The sequence below is a fragment of the Anser anser genome, assembly GCF_964211835.1.
Source record: "Anser anser genome assembly, chromosome: 25".
NCBI classification, from domain to species: Eukaryota; Metazoa; Chordata; class Aves; order Anseriformes; family Anatidae; genus Anser; species Anser anser.
Window position 1 is genome coordinate 994,608 of NC_139746.1, and position 18,929 is coordinate 1,013,536.

The window sequence follows — 18,929 nt, forward strand, 5'->3', positions numbered from 1 at the left end:
TGTAAATTAGGTAATCCCTCCCGACGTGCACCGCGCGCGGCCGGCTGAGCCTCAGGGGGGCTCAGCCCCCAAAAAGACAAAAATTATGAGGAAAAAACAGACTGAGATGAAAAAATAAGGCGGGTAGAGCTCGAAGAGTGACTTTATAAGGAAAGGGATAGGAGCACAGAAAAGGAAACTCGCCGTGTTCTATAAATTTAAAATAAAGGAGGTTTAAATAGCTTCGTGGTGGAGCTAGGATTCGTGCTCGCTTCGGCAGCACATATACTAAAATTGGAACGATACAGAGAAGATTAGCATGGCCCCTGCGCAAGGATGACACGCAAATTCGTGAAGCGTTCCATATTTTGGGGCCCCGGCAGCCGCCGCCCCCAGCCCCGAATTCGTTCAACTTATTTAATTCATTTAACGTATTCAATTTATTGTCTTTTTTCAATTTATTCGATTTATTTAATTTATTTAACTCGCTATTGCACAGCAGCATGAACAGAAAAAAAACAGCTGGGGGGCCAGGGCCAGCCCAGCACCCAGCCTGGGGGGCTCAGGGCCCCCCCAGCAGCCCCGGACACCCCAGAGCTGGGGAGGGGCTGCAGACACTGGCCCCGCTCAGACCACGCTCTCCCGGTAGCCGTCGTCCTCGAGGAACGCCGTCAGCCCCGTCCCGGGCACCGCGGCCGCATCCTGCCCGGGGTCCTCATTCCCCTCGGGGTCCCCATCGCCCTGCTCCCTGGCAAAGCGCACGAAGACCTGCGAGGACAGAAGGGTGAGGGGCTGCGCCCCCCCCCCCCACCCCCGTCCCCCACCCCATCCCCCTGGCCGCCATCACCTGGTCGAGGGTGGTCTGGGACACGGAGTAGTCCTCGATGTGGCAGGGGCCGCGGTGGGCCGCCAGGACGCTGAAGACGCTGGCCAGGGAGCAGGAGCGGGAGGGCAGGCGGTAGCGCAGCGTGCCGCCGTGCCGCTCCTGCAGCACCGCGCCCGGCAGGCAGCGCTGCATCAGGCCCTCCACCGGCCCCAGCGCGGCCCCGGGGCCTCCCACCCGCACTGCCACCGTGTAGCCGTCCCCAAACCTGCGGCGGAGACGGGGACAGCGCTGCAGGGACCATCCCGGCACCACGCTGGGGGCGGCCCCTCAGCGCCCCGGTACCTGTTCTTGAGGTGCTGGATGCTGCCCAGGCAGCGGAAGCGGCCGTTGACCATGATGGCCATCCTGGTGCACAGGGCCTCGCACTCCTCCATGCTGCCGGGAGGGAGGTGTGAGGCACCGGGGGGAGCAGTGGGTGCCCCCAGGCCCCCCCCGGGACCCGCCTTGTCTCACCTGTGGGACGTGAGCACCACGGACCTGCCCTCCTTGACCAGGCTGAGGATGCAGTCCCACAAGAACCGCCGGGCGCCCGGGTCCATCCCCGTCGTGGGCTCATCCTGCAACAACGCTGTCAGCCCTGGGCAGGGGCCAGATCCTGCCCTGGGGCTCCAGACCCCCCCACACTGCCCCCACTGACCAGGAAGATGATGGGGGGGCAGCCGATGAGGGCGATAGCTGTGGAGAGCTTGCGCTTGTTGCCCCCGCTGTACTTGCCCGCCGGCTGGTCTGCGTGCGGCTCCAGCCCCAGCTTGGCGATGCCCCACTGAGCCACCTGCGGGAGGGCACGGAGGGGCTGAGGAGGGGGCCGGGGGGGGTCGGGGGGGCCGGGGCACGGGTCGTACCCTGGAGATCTCCTCCTCCGGCACGCCACGCAGGCGGCTGTAGAACTCCAGGTGCTCCCGCCCCGTGAGCAGGTCCGTGATGGCGTCGAACTGCGGGCAGTAGCCCATGTTCTGGTGGACGGACTGCAGGTCGGTGAGCACGCTGTGGGGGCGAGGGACAGGGTGAGCTCGCTGTGGGGACAGGGGACAAGCTGCAGGGACAGCGAAAAAGCTGCAGGGAGAGCGATAAGGCTGAGCAAGCTGCAGGGTTAGGGATGAGCACGCTGCAGGGATGAGCATGAAGAAGAGCGCAAGAAGGCTGCGGGATGAGAGCAAGCGTGAGCGCACGGTGTGGAGGGGACGAAGGCACGCGCGCTCCCACCTGTGCCCTTTCAGCCAGGCCTCCCCCAGCGTCACCTCCGTGTCCCCCGTCAGCATCTTGAAGGTGGACGTCTTCCCGGCACCGTTCACCCCCAGGAGGCCGAAGCACTGGGGAGGGCACGGGGTCAGCAGCAGCCCCGGCGCTGCCGCAGCCCGCGGTGCCACCAGCACCCACCTCCCCGGCCGGGATGGCCAGGCACAGCCGGTCCACCGCTGGAGCCCGCCGGTGCTGGTACACCTGTGGGCGAGGGGGTCACCGCACGGCACGGCGTCCCCTGCCCAGGGGACACGTCCCACCGTCCCTCCAGCGGGACCGGGGGCTCCAGGAGAGGCTCCGGCCCCGCAGCGAGGGACAGGCAGGGTCCAGCCCCGGCCACGCACCTTGGTCAGGTCCTTCAGCAGCAGGACGTCGCCGTGCCGCGGGGAACTGCCCACCCTCACCCGCTCCTGGGCCACGTCCTGGTCCTCGTCCCCCAGCGGGGGCAGCTGCAGAGCCCGGGGCCTGGGGGTGACAGCGGCGGGGCACTTCCAGGACCCTCCCCAACCACCCCCCGCTGCCCCCGGCCGGCCCTCACCGCAGCCGCAGGAAGAAGCGGTATTGCAGCAGCAGGGTGAAGAGGAAGAAGATGACGCCCTCAACAGCCATGGCAAACATGTTCTTCCCTGCCAGGTCCCAGGACAGGGGGGACACGAAGCGCTTGTCCCCTGCGAGAGGAGGGGAAAGGGGCTGCAGGCCGGGGGGACACCGCAGAGGGCCGCCCACGCTGGCGGGGCGTTGGGCAGGGGGGCAGCCCCAGCGCCCCCAGACTCACCGAACCTCTCGAAGGCGTCGGCCATGGCCTGGTTCTTCACCATGTCGATGAGGCCTCGGCCCAGGCAGAAGTGGGGGAAGACGAGGAAAACCTTCTTCAGGATGCGGTTGATGTCGTTGAGCTTCTGTGGGGCAGCGAGGAAGGGAGTGGGGGGAGCCGGCGGCGCCAGCTGGCCCCAGGGGGATGGGGTGGGTCTGGGGGCTCACTTGGTCCACAAAGAGCTCCAGCACGAAGGTGGCCACGCTGCCGTTGATGCCGATGAAGAGGTTGATGCACGTCAGGGCCACGTAGGCAGTGCTGGGGATGCTGAAGAGGAAGGAGGCCGGGTACATCAGGGGGGTGATGGACCAGCTGGAGGGGCAGAGGGAGAGGGGCTGAGGACGACGGCCCCCCCAGGGGCGCTCCCCAGCCCCCAGGGCTCCCCCTGCCCCATCCCAGGGCTTGGCCCACGGGTGGGCTTCGCCCCAGTGCCAGGCTCCGCCGGCCCTTCACCCGTAGAGCAGCAGCAGCAGGACCAGGGAGGGCAGGTTGGCTGAGGACACGTAGGCCTTCTGCTGGAAGCAGAGGAAGATGAGGACGACCAGCAGCGCGGGGACCAGGTAGTTGCACTGTGGGCACAGAGAACACCGGGAGGGGGGGATGAAGGGGGCCTGGCCCCCCGGGAGCTGCACGCCTGCCCCACCTTGCCCCCAGCCCTGTCTCGCACCATGTCCCAGGCGAAGTTGCCCAGCCAGTAGGTGACGGGCTTCATCCCGCTGACGAACTGCAGGTGCTTGGCCTTGCTGACCCGCTCCTCGATGAGGAAGAGCACGAAGCTGGCCGGCACGAAGGACATGGCGAAGATCACGCAGATGGAGACCAGCACGTCCACCGAGGTGGCCATCCTGCCGCGGAGCAGCGGGCTCAGCGGGCGGCGGGGCGCCCCGCGGGACCCCAGGCCCGGCACTCACAGGGCGGCCTCCGAGAGCTGCTCCTTGGTGAGGTTGAGGGGGTGGTTGGTGGCCGTGATGCCGTAGAGCGCGGGGTCGGCGCCCGCGGGCAGCCGTGCCCGCAGCAGCGCGTTGCTGGCCACGTTGAGGAAGGAGACCATGGCGTGCCAGCCCTTGTTGTTGAACCAGACCTGTGGCACGAGGGCGCCCAGCGGTGCTCGGAGCCGGGTCTCCATCAGCTTCCCTCCGCCAGCCCGCAGCACCCGCTCCTGCTGGCTGCCAGCTCCAGCCGGGGGGGGGGGGGCCCGACCAGGTGCCGCGGGTCCTGCTGCCCCCCAGTCCCGGGGTCCCCTCGGGCTTTGTGGCCGGGGCTCACCTTGATGTTCCTGCGAGCGTCCAAGCCCTCGAAGAAGCGGCTCAGGTTGCCCAGGAGCCGGTCCGCGGGGCTGCCCTGGGGCAGGATGAGGGGTGAGGAGCAGGCTCGTGCCAGAGCCCACCCAGGGTGGGCGCAGACCCCCGCTGCAGACCCCGGCCGCACCTGGGTGATGTTGAAGAGCGCCCGCAGCTCCTGCACCGCCCTGTCCACCTCCTCTGCCGACGGCAGCAGCTGGGAGCTGCCAGCGCCCAGGGAAAAGCCGCCGTACCTGGGCACGCGGGGAGAACCAGGCGCTTCCAAACGATCTTCTGGCGGCCCACGGCCGCCCCCTCCGCCCTCCCAGCCTCTCCCCAGCCTCACCTCTGCTCATTCACCCACTTCTTGGTTTTTAGCCTGGAAGAAATGAGGCAGGGGAAGACACATGAGTGAGGAGAGGCTGCAGCAAGGTGTCACAGCCCAGCCACGAGCCGGATCGCGGTCCTCCTCCATCCCCAGGTGTCCTCGCTGCCACCAGCTGGGACACCCCGCAGGCAGGGCCAGCCCAGGCTGGGCTTGGTCCCCAGCATCCCGCCCTGCTTCCCCTGGGTTACATCCTGGCCCAAAGCCCTGCCCTGTCTTCCCCACCGCATCCCCATGCTTGTCCCCGCAGTGTCCCCGCAGCGTCCCCGCACACAGGACAGGGTGCTGGGAGCTCCGTCCCCAGCACTCACCCTTGGCGGATGACCTGGGGGTACGTTTTCACCAGGTAGTCGGAGATGTTCCTGCCCGTCAGGTTCAGCAGGATGTCACCCGTGCCCCTCTGCACCTGCCAGGGACACACAGACGGATGGACACACGGCCCCTCCGCCCCCCCCGGAGCACCGCCAGCACCCGCGGGTTACCTGTGGCGGTGGGAGCCCTCCGGCTGCAGGGGGGCACTCGGGCAGCATCCTGCGCGCCCCCGGCCCGCTGCACTGGCACGGGGGGGACGGCTCAGCCCACGTCCAGTTCCCACGCTGCAGCACTGCCAGCATGGCCGGGGGGGCCGGGGGCTGCCAGAAGCCGTCGGGGTGGGACGCTGGTGGGCACGGCCCCGTCCTGCTCACCGGGCACCGTGGGGACGGGGAACCCCATCAGGAGCCTGGCACAAGCGAGGGGCCCTGAGGCCGAACCCCGTCCCAGCCCCATCCCAGCCCCGTGCCCCACTCACGCCTCCGCTGCCTCCTTCATGCACTTGGTGCCGAAGCCCGGCTCGGCCAGGAGGGCGCCCAGCAGCTGAGCCGTGTCGGGGTCCCCCGGGGCATCATCACTGCAAGGGGCAGAGGTGCGAGATGGTGGCTTGGCGGGGGGGGGACGGGGGTGTAGGAACAGGGTTCTCACCTGAAGAAGGTGAACTGGTGCCCGTACATCCAGGGCTCGAGGCGCAGCGGCGGGTACTTCCCGAAGGGCGGCACGATGAGGCTGAAGAGCAGCGCGATGCAGACGAAGACAGCGGGCAGGACGATCTGTGGGGCCGGGATGGGGGGGTCACGGCTTGTTCCACACCCTCCCGTCCCGTCGGGGCGGCTCCCACCGGCCGTACCTGCGCGAAGAATCCCCGGGTGCTGCGTCGGGCGTGGAGCAGCCGCTTGATGAAGAGGGCGCGGAGCTGCTGGCGGGTGAGCGCCCAGCCCCGCAGCCGGCGGTCGCCCTCGGCCGCGCCGCGCAGCAGGTCCGTCTCCTGCGGCTCCTCCGCTGCAAGGGTACAGACGGGTCCTGCCCCGGCCCCCAGCAGCGAGGGGCAGGGGCTCAACCCAGGCTTGGGGGGCACAGTTTGCTGGCAGGGGCATCGCTGTGCATGCAGGGGAGCCCCCAGCCCCCCAGCTCCTACCTCTCCGGGCTCCTTGGGCTCAGCGTGAAGGAGAGAGGAAAGCAGGGCTAGAGCCACGTTGGCTATTGCAGACCCCCTGCCCCCCGGATCCCCACACACGAGCTCTCTCTGACCCCAGGAGAAGGGGCCTGGGTACGTCCCCCGATGAACCCCCGATCCTCCACCCGCCCCTGCCTGCACTGGTGGCCGCGTGCCGGGGTCCTTGCCCCAGCCGTAGGGGCGCAGGGGGGGCACCCAGCAGCAGGGGCCGGGCAGCTCAGGGACCACCAGGCCCCATGGCCCCAGCTCCCCCCTTTTACCCAGCTCCCCATCGGCCGCTCCGCTGTCCCCCTCCTCGCCGCTGGCTGCTGCTCTCCCTGGCCGGGACGTTCTCCTGGTGCCTGATAAAACGGGGTCAGAGCATCAGGGTGGGACGGGGGCCCCAACCTCTGGCACCTCCCTGCACCCATGGGTGCTCCGGACAGGTACCCCCTGCTCCCACGGGTGCAGCGCTCACTCCAGCATCCCCCCACCTGCACCCCGCTGTCCTGCAGCCCAGTTCCAGGCAGCACCAACGCCCCTTACCTGTCCTGTCACCATCCACCCCGGTGTCCTCGGCCACCTTCAGAAAGATCTGAGAGAGGGCAAGGGGCTGGCACCAAGCACGGCAGCAGGCGCCCCCCCACAGCAGTGCAGACCCCACTGGGCAGGGGGGGGCACCCCTGTGCCACGGGCACCCCGGCGGCAGCTCCTGCGGTACCTCCTCCAGCGTGGTGTCCGAGATGCCGTAGCCGGAGATGCCCAGCTCGCCCAGGCGGGCGTCCAGCTCCTGGAAGAGCTCCCCGAAGGCCCCGTCCTTGGCCCCGCTGTAGGGCAGCACGAAGAGCACCTCGTGCCCGATGTCTTCCACCAGCCGGGAGCCGAGAACCAGCTTCTGGATCAGCGCCGAGAGCTGGGGCACATCTGGGGGGACCGGGAGGGCTGGGACCCGGGGACAGAGCCAGTACGCAGGGCAAGGTGCTGGCACTGTGCCCTGCTCCCCAACCTAGGGAGGGTCTCTGCAGGGGATGGAGCACCCAGGGGTGCTCAGTGCATCGCGGGTGCCAAGGCAGGACGGGGACCCTACCCACGGTGCTGGCCTCGCTGTCCTGCTCGCTGCCCAGCCCGGTGTCACCGCTGCGCTCCGAGCCGCTGCTGCTCTGCAGGGAAAGGCAGGCGGAGCGTGGAGCGCTGCGCGGCAGGATGCGGCCCAAGCCAGGGCTCAGGGCCCTGAGAGCCGGGCGGGGAGGCACCGGGCACCCTTTTGGCTCAGAGGGGCCGCGGGATCCACCTTTTTGGGGGGGCTGGGGGTGCTGCCACCGGGCTCAGCCCGCTCCCGCTTCACCAGGGTGAGGTAGTAGCCGGTGCCCAGCCTGGCCTTGAGGAAGAGCGGGGACCCGCAGCAGCGGAGCCGGCCCTGCGTGATGATGGCGATGCGGTCTCCCAGCAGCTCCGCCTCGTCCATGTAGTGCGTGGAGAGGATAATGGTGCGGCCTGGGGGCGCACAGCCACGCTGCTGGCCGCGGGCCCCTCGCCACGAGCATCTCCCCACATCTCCTTGCTCCGCAGCGCGCTCCCCCCCGCGCCCTGCTCCTGCTTCTCCGGGTCTGGGGGCTCACGTGCATGAAGGGGGAAGCAGGGTCCCCTGCTGGGTCCCCCGCTGGGTCCCCTGCCCCGTCCCCTGCCCTCACCCTTGCGGTACTTGAGCAGCAGCTCCCAGATGCTGCGGCGGGAGTAGGGGTCGACGCCGGCCGTGGGCTCATCCAGGACGACCACCCTGGAGCCGCCCACGAAGGCGATGGCCACCGAGAGCTTCCGCTGCATCCCGCCTGCGGGGCGGCACGGATGGCGTCGGGGACAGCCGGGGCCACGGTGCCACCACCGGGGGGGGGGGGGGGGGGGGGGGGGACAGGGGACGGCCCTGCCCCACGCACCCGAGAGGTTCCTGGTCTGCTCGCGGCGCTTGTGGGGCAGCCCCGTGTCCCGCAGCAGCTGCTCCATCTCCGCCTTCACCTGCTCCTCCGCCAGCCCCTTCAGCCGCCCGTAGAACCAGATGTGCTCCTCCACCGTCAGGCTGCGGGGTGGGGGGGTCACCGGGGGGCCCCGCTGTGCCAGCCCCCCCAAACCCCTGCCCTGCCCTGCCTACATGTCAAAGAGCACGTTGTGCTGCGGGCACGTCCCCATGGTTTTGCGGATGCTGTCGATGTCGCAGCGGATGTCCCAGCCCAGGACATAGGCAGTGCCGGAGGTGGGGGGCAGGAGGCCGGTCAGGATGGACCTGGAGAGGGGTGGGGGGCACAGAGGGGGTGACAGAGCGCAGGGACAGCTTCCCCCATCCCACACGGGGTGCTCCGAGCCCGTCCTCGAGGGGACCCGGGGGGGGGCAGAGGGGATGGGAAGGGGCCAGCGCCGGGGCTCAGCTCCCATCCACGCGGTGGGTGGCGCAGCCGCTCGTCCCCCGGCTCACATGGTGGTGGTCTTGCCAGCCCCGTTGTGGCCCAGGAAGGAGGTGATCTGGCCCTCGTAGAAGTCCAGGCTCAGCCCGTTGACGGCCACGTGGTTGCTGCTGCGGTAAATCTTCACCAGGTTGCGGATGGAGACCCCGGGCTGGAGCTGGGCAGGCGGCTCCTCCACCAGCACTGGGAGCCACCGGAGGGTCACAGCCCGGCAGGACCCCTCACGGTGGGGCAGGACCCCTCGTGGTGGGGCAGGACCCCTCACGGTGGGGCAGGACCCCTTGCGGCGGGGCTCCCACCCCAGCCAGACTGCCCTGGGGCGGGCAGGGGCTCACCTTGGGGTGCAGTGAGGGGATCGGTGGGAAACGGGGGGTGCCCGGCCGAGGGCGGCTCTCCAAACCAGTAGCTCTTCAGGAAGGGGAAGTTCCAAGGCTTGGGGACCCCGTACTGACCTGACGCGGGCAGGGACAGCGGGGCTGAGCGGGGCTGAGCGGGGCTGGGGCTGCGTGGGGGCTGTGAGGGGTTGGGGGCTCCGCGCTCACCGGGGAAGACGCCCTCGATGTACCAGGTGGCCAGCCCGTAGAGGCCGGCGTCCAGCAGCAGCAGCCCCATGGCCGTGGCAAAGCTGTAGGGGTCTCCTGGCACCGGGCTGACGCCCAGGTTGTGCCACTGGATGCCCACCCCCTGCTCCTCGTACAGCGAGAAGTACTCGCAGCCAAAGCCAAAGGCCACGGGCGACAGCAGGCTCTGCGGTGGCAGGAACGGCAGCGTGGGTGGAAAGCCCCCAGCCGCGGGCTCCTGAGCCCCCAGACCCCACGCCCGGCACGCCCGGGGGACAAGGGGGCGCAGGGCACGAGGCGGCCGGGGCCGCTCACCACGAGGACGCGGAGCGGGAAGGTGACGTGGTCGCGCCAGGCCACGCACAGCACGTAGGGCAGGTAGAGGGAGAAGTAGACGATGCCGCCGCAGGCCGAGGCCAGGTTGGCGCGGAGGAAGAAGGTGCTGATGAGGAAGCACTGGCAGATGGTGGCCACCGAGAAGGTGCCGAGGAAGAGGAAGATGACAGCCGGGTCGCTGTAGGGCAGGATGTTTCCCAGCTGCGAATCGAGGCAGGTTGGAGCCTGCGGAGCCCACCCCCCCGTGCTGGCTCCCAGCACTCAGCCATCCCCCGCGTCCCACCCCGCAACCTGCCTTGAGGATGAGGACGAGGAAGGCAGAGCTGAGGAGGAAGGGGATGAAGCTGCTGAGGAACCAGCTGAGCCAGAGGATCCCGCTGCTCAGCCCCATGGCCTTCATGGTCTCCTTGAGTCGCGCCTCCTTCTCGTGCACCACCCCCTTGATGATCATGGCCACGGAGTAGATCCAGGCCAGCGTCATGAAGAGAGGCAGCGAGCGGTTCAGCACCCGCAGGAACCTGGGGGAGACGGCACCGGCCCCACGGTGCTGAGGGCGCTTGTCCCCGTGCCCCGCAGCGGTGGCTGGCTCGGGGGTCCCGCGGCGCCGGGGCCGCCCCCGCCGCCCACTCACACGTCGTCCACGTAGCAGGGGTAGGGCATCTGCTGCACGTAGACCCCCGTCCGCGGGGCGGCCCCGGTCTGCGCCCGCACCACCGCCTGCTCCACCAGGTCCTGCACGTAGACGAAGCCGCCCCAGACGTAGCGCAGGTCGCTGAAGGGGTCGGCTGCGGGGCCGGGGTCCCAAAACCTGGGGCAGAGCAGCGTGCTGGGAGGGGGGGGGACGCCCCTGCCCCGGGGCGAGCACAGGCACGGGCAGGGCGGGTGTCCCCAGACCTGTCCTTGATCTTGTTGGTCCTGGTGACATCGTCGATGTCCATGCGGATCTTGTAGCGCACGTGGGGGGGCAGCGCCGTGGCCGAGGCGCTCAGGGGGGGCTGGAAGACGACGGCGGCCCAGAACTGCCGCTCCTCCAGCAGCTCCAGGGCGCGGGCCACCAGCTGCTCCTCGGTGGCCACCGCCTCGATCTTGTCCACGCGGACGCACTGCGGGCAGGCAGGGCTCAGCGGGGCGCGGGCAGCCCACGTGCGGGGCCGGCGGGGCGGCACGCACCTCCAGGAGCTGCGACAGCGTGCCCACGACCTGGTCAGCTTCATCCAGCACCTGGTGCCAGCTGAGCCCCGGCCCCGCCGCCGGCCCCGCCAGGAGCCGGGCCAGCGCCGACGCGGTCCAGGAGGTGCCGTTGAGGATCCCATCCACCAGCGGGGCCGTCCCCGGTGCCAGCAGCAGCTCCTGCAAAAAGTCAGAGCAGGGCCTCGCACCCGGCCCCGGCCGGGGTCCCGAGCTGCCCGCAGCCCCGCTCTGGGGGTACGCACCCGCAGGACCTGCAGCTCCAGGCTGCTGTTGAGGAAGGCGCGGATGTGGGGTCCCAGCTCCCGCCAGGCGCCCGCTGCATCCCGCAGTGCCACCAGCTCCTGGAAGGTGCGGTTCACCTGCGCGGGGCAGGGGGTCAGGGGGGACCGGGCGGGTGCCACCCCCCCCCAGCATGGCACCGTGCTCACCTCGGCCATGATGCCGTCGGTGGCGGGGCCGGGCGGCGTGTACAGGATCTTGCCCACGAAGAGTGGCTTGATGCCCCGCCAGAAGAGCTGCGACAGCGGGGTGGCCTCCAGGCTGCGGATCAGCTCCCTGCAGAAGGGACCTGGGGGGCGCAGCGCTGAGCGCCCGCGCTGCCCCCGCCACCCACCCCTGGGCAGCCCCGAGGGTCCCTGCCCAAGCCCCGCCGCAGCCCCGCTCACTGCTGCCATTGTCCGGGGCCCCCGCGCCCTGCTCGGAGCCGCCGCGGTCCAGGAAGGCCTTGACGTCGTTGTCCTCGTACCAGTTGAGGGAGGGGACCCTGAGCCCGCCGCCCTCGGGGTGCCCGCAGGCGATGCGCGACAGCGCCGCGAAGGCGCCCGAGGCGCCGGTGGCCCGCAGCGCCCTGACCTCGTGCCGCAGCTCGGCCGCGCTGCCCATGGAGGAGACCTGGGGAGAGCGGGAGGGGGCTGCGGGCAAAGCCCCAGGCGGGGGGCCGGGACGTGGGGACACCGGGGGCACTGTGGTCGGTACCTCCCGCAGCAGGGACTCAGCGCCCCGCAGGAAGGGACCCAGGGCTCCCACGGCGCCGTCTGCCTCCGAGCTCAGCCTCTCCTGCAGGAAGGGGGTGCGGGAAGTGGGGCTCATGGCTGCTCTGGGGGGGGGGGGTCCTGCCCCGCGCCCCCCAGCCCAGACTCACCGCCAGCAGCCGGGGCAGGTCCAGCTGCGAGAGGACGGCGGCCCCCAGGGCGCGCAGCGTGGGGCCGGGCAGGGCGCACAGCCCTCGCTGCAGGCGCCGCGTGCCGGCGGCGTCGCGCCCCTCGAGGAAGGCGCCCAGCTCCGAGCCATTGCAGACCGCGGCCTCCAGCGGGGCGCGGGCACCCCCGGAGAAGAGCTGGGGGGCGGGCAGGGTCAGGCAGCGCGGGGACCCCCCCGGCCCCCACATCCCAGTGCCTCTACTCACAGCTCGCGGGTTGATCCGAGCCCCCAGCAGCTCCTCCACCAGCGCGGGCGGCAGGGACGCGTTGGTGCGGAGGAAGCGCGCCAAGGTCTCGTCCTCCCTTAGGAAGTCCCGCAGCGGCCGGGCCGGGGGGGCCGGGCTCGGCGCCCCCAGACCCCGCAGCGCGGGCAGGAGCTGGGCAAAGCGCTGCGGGAGCTGCTGCCTCTCGGCATGGAGCACGACCCGGCGGGCCTCGGCGAGCAGGCGGGAGAGGCTGGGGGCGTGCACGGGGGGGTGATGGTGAGCGGAGACCCCAGCCCTGCCCCGCGCCCAGCCCCCCGGCCCCCCGCTCACATGGAGCCGTTGAAGTTGCCCACCACGCCGGGGGCCTCCCCGGGCGTGGGGTGCTGGAAGCAGGGGTTGTTCACGTTGCAGATGATGCCCTGGAGCCAGGGCAGCGTCCCCGCCGAGGGCAGCGCCTTGTTGGGGAAGTGGCCTGCGGCAGGCGGGGAGGTGGGTCCGGGTGCCCCCAGACCCATGCACCCGAGCGGGGGGAGCCCCCGGCCCCATCCGCCGCCTCCTCCCGGTGCCCCCCTGGGGACGCTCACACTGGTGCTGCTGGAAGGGCGGGTGGGACTGCCGCACCGCGATCAGGATGACGAAGAGGAACAGGGGCCACAGGAGCTCGATGGCCAGCTGCACCTGGGGGACAGCGCGGTTGGGGGGGGGGGGGAGCCCCCGTCCCCAGCGGCCCCAGCGGCCCCGGGAGCCCCCCGCCCCGTGCCGGGGGCGATGCTCACCCGCTGCCGCCGGCGGTGGACGAGGTTCTTCCAGAGCAGCAGCCCCAGCTGGGTGCCCACGGCCATGGCGCGGGTCCTGCGGGGCGATGGCCGCAGGGTGGGCGCCAGCCCCAGCCCCCAGCCCCAGCCCCCAGCCCCAGCCCCCAGCCCCCAGCCCCAGCCCCGGGCTCTCCGGGCCCGGTGCAGCCCGGCAATGCGCCGGGGCTCCCGATGCAGCTCCCCAGGGCTCAGCGGGGAGGAGCCGGCCCCGCGAGCCGGCCGGCGGAGCTCCTTCCCCGGCGCCTCCAAATCCCCGCTCCGGGCCAAAACCGCCGCGGAGCGGGACAGGAGCCCCCAGCCCCGCCGGGGGCAGCCTCGGGGCCGGCCCCAGGAGCCCCCCCCGGAGCCCCGCGACCCTCCCGGCTCACGGCGCTGCCCCTGCCTCAGTTTCCCCACCCGGGGGCCGCTCCCCGTCCTCCCGCCCCCCACCCCCCGAGCCGCCCCCCGCCGCCCCCCACTCACCTCCCCGCCCGCTGCCGCCGCGGGGCCCCGGGGGGGGGTGGTGCCGGGATTAGGGGATTACGGGGTCAGGGGCTGCCGGCCGCGACATCCCGCTGAGCCCCGACGGGCGGCGGCGGGGGCGGGGAAGGGTTCGTGTCCCCCCCCCCCCCACCACCGGCCGCGCACCGGGACGGGGGAAACTGAGGCACGGGGGGACCGGGGGGGATGCGGGCACGGGGGGGGAAGGTGCGGGGAGCAGGAGCAGGAGAAGGAGGAGGAAAGGAGAAGGAGGAGGTGAAGGACGCGAAGCCGCAGCCGCCGCCGATGTCTCCGCCGGTGCCGGTGCCGCTCGCAGCCCCCCCGCCCCGGTCCCGTTCTCACGGCGCGGCCCCTTTAAGGGCCCCGCAGGCCCCGCCCCGCTCCCCTACAAAGACACCGCGGCGTGACGTCACGGGCAGCGGCCTTAAAGGGGCCACGCATGCGGTGGGCCCCACCCGGGGGTCCCGGGGGCTGCCCCGACCCCGAGCAGCGCCCCTGGAGCTCCTTCTGCGGCTGAACTAAAGCACAGGGTTTTTTTCTTTCTTTCTTTTTTTTTTTTTTTAAAAAAAAGAACACCTTTCAATATAAGAGCATCTGCATTAACCCCCCCCCCGCGGCTGGAAGAAGCCCCCCGCCTACAGCCCGAGCCCCCCCGGTGCGGGATGCGGCCGCGGGGCTCAGCCGCAGGCAGCTCCCAGCAGCTCCCAGCAGCTCCCAGCAGCTCCCAGCACCACCAGTGGCTTTGTGCCAGCGGCTGGGCGCAGCCTGGCTGCGGGCACCCGGTGGCAGCGGGACCCCCCCCGGGCTGAGCTGGGCTGGGCTGGAGGCGGCGGGCACTTGGTCCCCAAAAGTTCTCCAAAAACCAACAAAAAAAAAATCAATTTCCAGTTTGGGTTTCGGGCAGGGTGCTGCTCCCGGCCCCGGGGCGCAGCACCGCCAGTCCCTTCTCGAGCGACGGCGGCGGCGCTTCTCCGCTCCGAAAAATAATTCGTTTTTAAAATTAACAACGACAAAAAAAATAGTTAAAAAAAGAGGGAATGATGCCGAGAGGCTGGAAGGCGGCGGGGGGGCGCGGGACGGCCCCGCTCAGCAGCTCTCCTCCTGGTGGTAGTAGTGGTACCCGGGGGGGTCCGCGCCCGGCTCGCAGGCGGCGTCGCCCCCCTCGGGCTGGCCGCCCTGCGGGCAGTACTTGGGGTCGTAGATCTGGCGGCCCAGGCCGAAGACCTGCCCGCTCTGGTTGGCGCCCTGGTTGGAGCCCATCTGCAGGGACATGGAGGAGCTGTCGCACTTCTCCAGCCCCATCTTGGCGTCGTAGATGTGCCGGCGGGTGCCGGGCGCCGTCATGCCCACCTGGAGGGGACGGAGGCAGCGGGGCTCAGCGCGGCGCTCCCCGGCCGTGCCCCCCTGGCCGCTGTCCCCCCCCCCCTCACCTGGCTGGCACACTTGTTGGTGCCCATCTGCAGGCTGATGGTGGAGTGGTCCATGGGCGGCAGGATCTGGTTCTTGGGGTCGTAGAGGTGCCGCCGGGTGCCGTAGGCCGTCATGCCCGACTGGCTGGCGCACTTGTTGGTGCCCATCTGGCGCAAAGGGGCTCGGTGAGAACCGGGCGCAGCCCCACGGGGGCTCCGTCCCCTCCCCATCCCCACGGGGTGGGCAGCGGGGACACCGCAGGGCACCCCCCAGACCCCCGCCGCAGCGGTGGGCGCCGGGGGTTCGCCATCCCTTGGGGGCAGCCCACCTGCAGCCCGATCACGCACTGCCCGGCCTTCATCTTGGCCTCGTCGAAGTTCCGCTGCTGCTTCTCCGAGTACTTGACGCCGATGTCCACGCCGCTCTGCATCCCCTTGGTCTTGGCCTGCCGGGGAAGGGTGGCGAGGAAGGAGGGGGGGGGTCCCGGATCACCCCCCAGGGGCCGCACCCGCGGTGTCCCCATCCCGTCCCTCGGCCCCGCGCTCTCACCATGCCCGCCAGCGCCAGCAGCGACACCTGCACCTGCGTCAGGTTCCCGCTCTCGAAGAGGTCGTTGGCTTCGAAGAGGTCCACGGGGTTCATGCCGTAGCTGGCCATGGCCTTGATGAAGTTGGAGAGGTTCTCGAGCTGCGGCGGGGGGACAGAGCGGTCAGGGCGCGGCGGGAACCGGGGCGGCTCGGCGGCGGCCGGGGGCAGCTCGCTCCTACCTGGTGCCAGTTCTGAGCCGAGCGGTTGATCTTCCGCACCGCGTTGGGCTGCAGCTTGTTCATCAGCCTGGAGGGAGGCGGCGGTGAGCTGGGGGGGCCGGGGGACCCCTCCGCTCCTCCCTCCCCACAGCCCAGGCACTGACACCGCATGGGGCTCCCTGTGTCTGTTCCCCCCCTGGCAGGGGAACGCCGCAGCCCCGCGGTGCTGGGGAGCCCCCGGGTCCGTGCCCCCCTCTCCCACCGCTGCCCGGGCTGATGTTGGCGCAGGTTTGGCTGTGTCCAGCCTGCCCTAAAGGGTTCCCCCGGAGGGCAGGGGCCGAGGGGCCGTGCTGGCATCACTCACTCGCAGAGGATGACTCCATCCTTCAGCCCCTTCTGGAAATCGGGCCCGATCTGCTGCCCGGTGACGCTCTCGATCCACGTCCGCAGCTCTGCCTCCTTCTGCGGGTCGTACTTCTGGGCGAGCTGGCGGGGCGGCAGGGGCTGGTCAGGCACATCCCCTCATGCGCCCCAAACCCCACCAGGGACAGCTCCCCGGCACCACCTCCCGAGCCCAGCACGACGCCGGTCCCCAGCCGCCTCTCGGGCGCCACAGCGCCGAGGCGGGGTTTGGACGGCCCCGGGATATTTGATCAGCTGCAATTTCCTGGTGCACAGGAAACCCAGATTCAGCAGCACAGAAACCGCTGGGGGGGGGGGGGGGGGAGCAGAGCAAGAGCAGCGCCCGGCCCTGGGCCCTGCGGGGTGGGCATGGCGTGCCCGGGGACCAAGAGCCGGGGTGGGGGGCAAAGACATCGCAGGGGAGAGCATCTCCCCCCCAGCGCCAGCTGCCCAAATCCCCCTCCAGAGGCTGGGCTCAGTCTGCACGCAGGATTTGGGGGGCAAGCACGGCCAGGCCGCCCCCAGCCCCATCCTTGGCGCAGGAGAGGGGACAGCGGCGGCACGACGCGGTGCTGCCATCAGGCACGGCCGCTTCCAGCACGAGCCCGCAGAGCCTCGCACGCAGCGACCCAGAGACTTCTGCAGCTTTCGAAGGGGAAGAGGAAGAGCTGCCCACGTGGGCCGTGGGGAGCAGCCCCCCGCGAGGCCCCGTTTCTCCCCGGTGAATGGGGAAATCAGAGCCTGAATGGGGAAATCAGCCCCGGTCACCGACCCCGCGATGCTCTTCCCTCCTGCCGGGCCCATCGCGCCGCCGCAGATTCCTCGGCCACCGCGGCTATGCCAGGAATGCGGACGCCTCCTCCCAAATCGAGAGCAGCTGCCCAGGCCGGCAACATCGCCTCGGACCCTGCCCGCAGGGACAGCAAAGCCCCCCCTGGTTTGGGGCAGGAAGGAGAAGGCATCACGGGGGGAGGCTGAAAGCCCCAAGCACCTTCGCTGCCTGAGAGGAGCCAGCGCAGCCCTCCTGTGCCACACCAGCGCCCAGGGTCTGCCACGAGGCTTGCCTGTCCCCTTTGTGCAGGGATGGACGGCAGCAGGGGTGCTCAGCACATGCACCCACGGGACCTGCGCCTGCTCCATCGCCACCCCTGGCGTGGCAGGGGACCCCAAGCCGCTCACCAGGCTCCCCCAGACACCTAGCCACGTATAGGCAGGACTGAGGGGGACCCTGAGCTCTGCAGTCTCTGGCCAAACTTCACCCATGCCTCAGTTTCCCTTCTTGCAGCCCTGGAGATACCCTCCCCTTGCACAGGGAGCAGCTGGGGGGGGGGACACACAATCCTCCCCTGACAGCCCCCAGCTCTCAGCCCCGCACTGGGGCTGGGTCCCCAGGGGTCCCAGAGATGGACGCGGCACTGCCCTGTGGGGAGACAGCGGCCGTGCCTGAGGGCTGCGGCCCCAAAGGGGAAGCTGGACTCGGCCGGGGCGCAGGGACGGTCCGGACATCGCGGCCACACTCACGGCATCATGCGAGCGCCGGCGGGGGAACCTCGCTTCCCGGCCAGCTGAGCTCCCGGCACGGCGGCGCCGATTCCCTTCCACCTCCCTGCGCGCGGGGCTCTCAGCGGAGGCGGCAGGGGAGTGTCAGAGCGGTCTCGTAACGGGACCAGCCCAAAATCAGATCCCACCACGGCCCAGGCTGCGAGGGCTTGCGTGGCCGGGGAGGGTGCCGCTGGTTCGACTGGTTCCCGGGGTGATGTCAGCCTCCAGCAGGCGCAGCGGGGCAGTTCGACTGGCTCCAGTCTTGCTGAATCAAGCTGAAGCGCCCAGCAGCAGGCACCGGCGAGGCTCCGGCACGTGTCCACCAGCCCCGTGCGGAGCACAACCCGGGTGCAAGCAGGGGCCCGTCCCCACTCGGTGATGAAAGACAAATCCCCTGCGAGGACGGGGAGGGGAGCCCGGCACAAGCCGCGTCCCGCGGCCGCCCGGTCCCGCAGCCACACACGGCTGAGCCCCGGGATGTGGTGCGCAGCCCCTTCCCCTGCCTGCCCCCAGCCCCTGCGGGCTGCCCTCGTGTCCTGACAAGGCACAGCCACTGGGGCCATGGTCCTGCTGCCCCGGGAGGCGTTGGTTAACCATGGCCAACCTGTGGTTCACCGGGCCGGGCACGGCCCAGTGCCACCGGCTGCTGCCACCACGTCCCTGCATGGGGCTGGGCTGCAGCCACCCCCAGAGCCCGGCCGAGCAGGGGCGCACAGGGATGGGGAGGGGGCTTCTGCGTCCCCTGGGGCAGGACCCCCGTGCCCATGGTGCTGGAGCTTGAGGCGGGGATGGGGGGAGCCCGGGGCACCCAGCGCTGCCCACCGGCACCCGGTGCCGTCCCGCCGAGGCAGGTGGGTGCAGCCGGGGGTAAAGAGCCCCGGCGGAGGCACCGGGTTCCCCTTTCCCCTTCCGCCCCTTCTGCAGGGGGAGGCCGGGGCCCGGGGTCCCTCCCAGACCCCTCCCGGGACCCCGCGGGCAGGGTCAGGGCTCCCTGATACCGGGACCCCCCTCCCGCTGCGCCCCGGGGCTCTCCATCCTCCCGGCTCTCTGCCCCCCGGTGGCGCCGGGACCCCCCCCGGGACTTCTCAGCCCTGCGCCCCCCGGTGGCACCTGGTCCCTGCCCGGCTCTCCGGGACCCCCGAGCGCAGCCGGGACGCTCCCGCGGCACCGAACCGCCCCGGTTCCCGGTTCCCGGCGACCCCGGAGCCCCCTCGCTCGCCGCCGCCCGGTGGTCCCGGGCCCCCGTCCCCCCCCCCGCGGCTCACCCGGTTCTTGACCTCGGCGGAGAGGCCGTAGGACGGGCCCTTGTTGAACTGGGAGTTGCTCATGGCGCGGCGGCAGCGGAGCGGGCACCGGAGCGGGGAGCGGCGGCACCGGGCGGGACCGGGCGGGGCGGGGGGGGTCCGGGCGGGGCGGGGGGGGTCGGGCCCGGCCCCCCCGCGCTGATTGGCCGGGGCCGAAATGCCCAAATAAGGGCAGGAGCGGCCGGAGCGCGGGGGGGGTCCCGCGCACCCCGACACCGAGCCCCGGGGGTC

General features: G+C 71.0%; 2 protein-coding genes across 28 annotated transcripts; both read right to left on the bottom strand.

The window, feature by feature from the left end:
- Positions 1 to 127: 127 nt before the first annotated feature.
- On the bottom strand, positions 128 to 13,683 carry ABCA7 (ATP binding cassette subfamily A member 7). 27 transcript variants are annotated; one of them, XM_083811009.1, is made up of 48 exons: positions 13,277 to 13,683; positions 12,776 to 12,851; positions 12,584 to 12,677; positions 12,330 to 12,471; positions 12,000 to 12,249; positions 11,736 to 11,930; positions 11,570 to 11,650; positions 11,260 to 11,485; positions 11,023 to 11,162; positions 10,837 to 10,953; positions 10,574 to 10,753; positions 10,298 to 10,506; positions 10,035 to 10,211; positions 9,699 to 9,921; positions 9,383 to 9,604; positions 9,050 to 9,254; positions 8,843 to 8,959; positions 8,519 to 8,690; positions 8,198 to 8,329; positions 7,986 to 8,125; positions 7,743 to 7,880; positions 7,343 to 7,545; positions 7,139 to 7,211; positions 6,773 to 6,975; positions 6,598 to 6,646; positions 5,746 to 6,413; positions 5,544 to 5,668; positions 5,374 to 5,472; positions 5,066 to 5,261; positions 4,895 to 4,989; positions 4,545 to 4,577; positions 4,347 to 4,452; positions 4,185 to 4,259; positions 3,830 to 3,999; positions 3,586 to 3,763; positions 3,372 to 3,487; positions 3,086 to 3,230; positions 2,880 to 3,003; positions 2,643 to 2,772; positions 2,449 to 2,569; positions 2,243 to 2,305; positions 2,069 to 2,175; positions 1,708 to 1,849; positions 1,503 to 1,637; positions 1,319 to 1,422; positions 1,148 to 1,240; positions 827 to 1,070; positions 128 to 747 (listed from the first exon to the last, which is right to left on the bottom strand). In XM_083811009.1, exons 2-48 carry the CDS (start codon positions 12,839 to 12,841, stop codon positions 607 to 609), a joined length of 7,164 nt encoding a protein of 2,387 aa, XP_083667135.1. In that variant the 5' UTR covers positions 12,842 to 12,851; positions 13,277 to 13,683; the 3' UTR covers positions 128 to 606. The 27 variants fall into 27 exon arrangements, with proteins under 27 accessions (XP_083667135.1, XP_083667134.1, XP_083667133.1 ...); XM_083811008.1 differs by having other exon boundaries at positions 827 to 1,240; positions 1,708 to 1,878; positions 4,185 to 4,452; XM_083811007.1 differs by having other exon boundaries at positions 827 to 1,240; positions 1,708 to 1,878; positions 4,185 to 4,452; positions 11,260 to 11,650; positions 11,736 to 12,677.
- Positions 13,684 to 13,823: 140 nt separating this feature from the next.
- On the bottom strand, positions 13,824 to 18,818 carry CNN2 (calponin 2). Its single transcript, XM_083811029.1, has 7 exons — positions 18,660 to 18,818; positions 15,815 to 15,936; positions 15,472 to 15,538; positions 15,254 to 15,391; positions 15,033 to 15,149; positions 14,725 to 14,871; positions 13,824 to 14,644 (listed from the first exon to the last, which is right to left on the bottom strand). The coding sequence occupies exons 1-7, from the start codon at positions 18,720 to 18,722 to the stop codon at positions 14,381 to 14,383; spliced, it is 918 nt and encodes a 305-aa protein (XP_083667155.1). The 5' UTR covers positions 18,723 to 18,818; the 3' UTR covers positions 13,824 to 14,380.
- Positions 18,819 to 18,929: the final 111 nt, after the last annotated feature.

Bases quoted from the DNA above. Each gene is read 5' to 3' on its own strand.
- ABCA7 (XM_083810990.1), bottom strand. From the start codon at position 12,841: ATGGCCGTGGGCACCCAGCTGGGGCTGCTGCTCTGGAAGAACCTCGTC. The intron at 3,764-3,829 runs GTGAGTGCCGGG...GCTCCGCGGCAG, and splicing joins CAGCTCTCGGAGGCCGCCCT to GATGGCCACCTCGGTGGACG. The intron at 1,879-2,068 runs GTGGGAGCGCGC...CTGTCCCCACAG, and splicing joins GCCTGGCTGAAAGGGCACAG to CGAGCTCACCCTGTCCCTCG.
- CNN2 (XM_083811029.1), bottom strand. From the start codon at position 18,722: ATGAGCAACTCCCAGTTCAACAAGGGCCCGTCCTACGGCCTCTCCGCC. The intron at 15,937-18,659 runs GTGAGCCGCGGG...CCGCCCCGCCAG, and splicing joins CCGCCGAGGTCAAGAACCGG to CTCGCCCAGAAGTACGACCC. The intron at 15,392-15,471 runs GTAGGAGCGAGC...CCCCCGCCGCAG, and splicing joins CGGCTCAGAACTGGCACCAG to CTCGAGAACCTCTCCAACTT.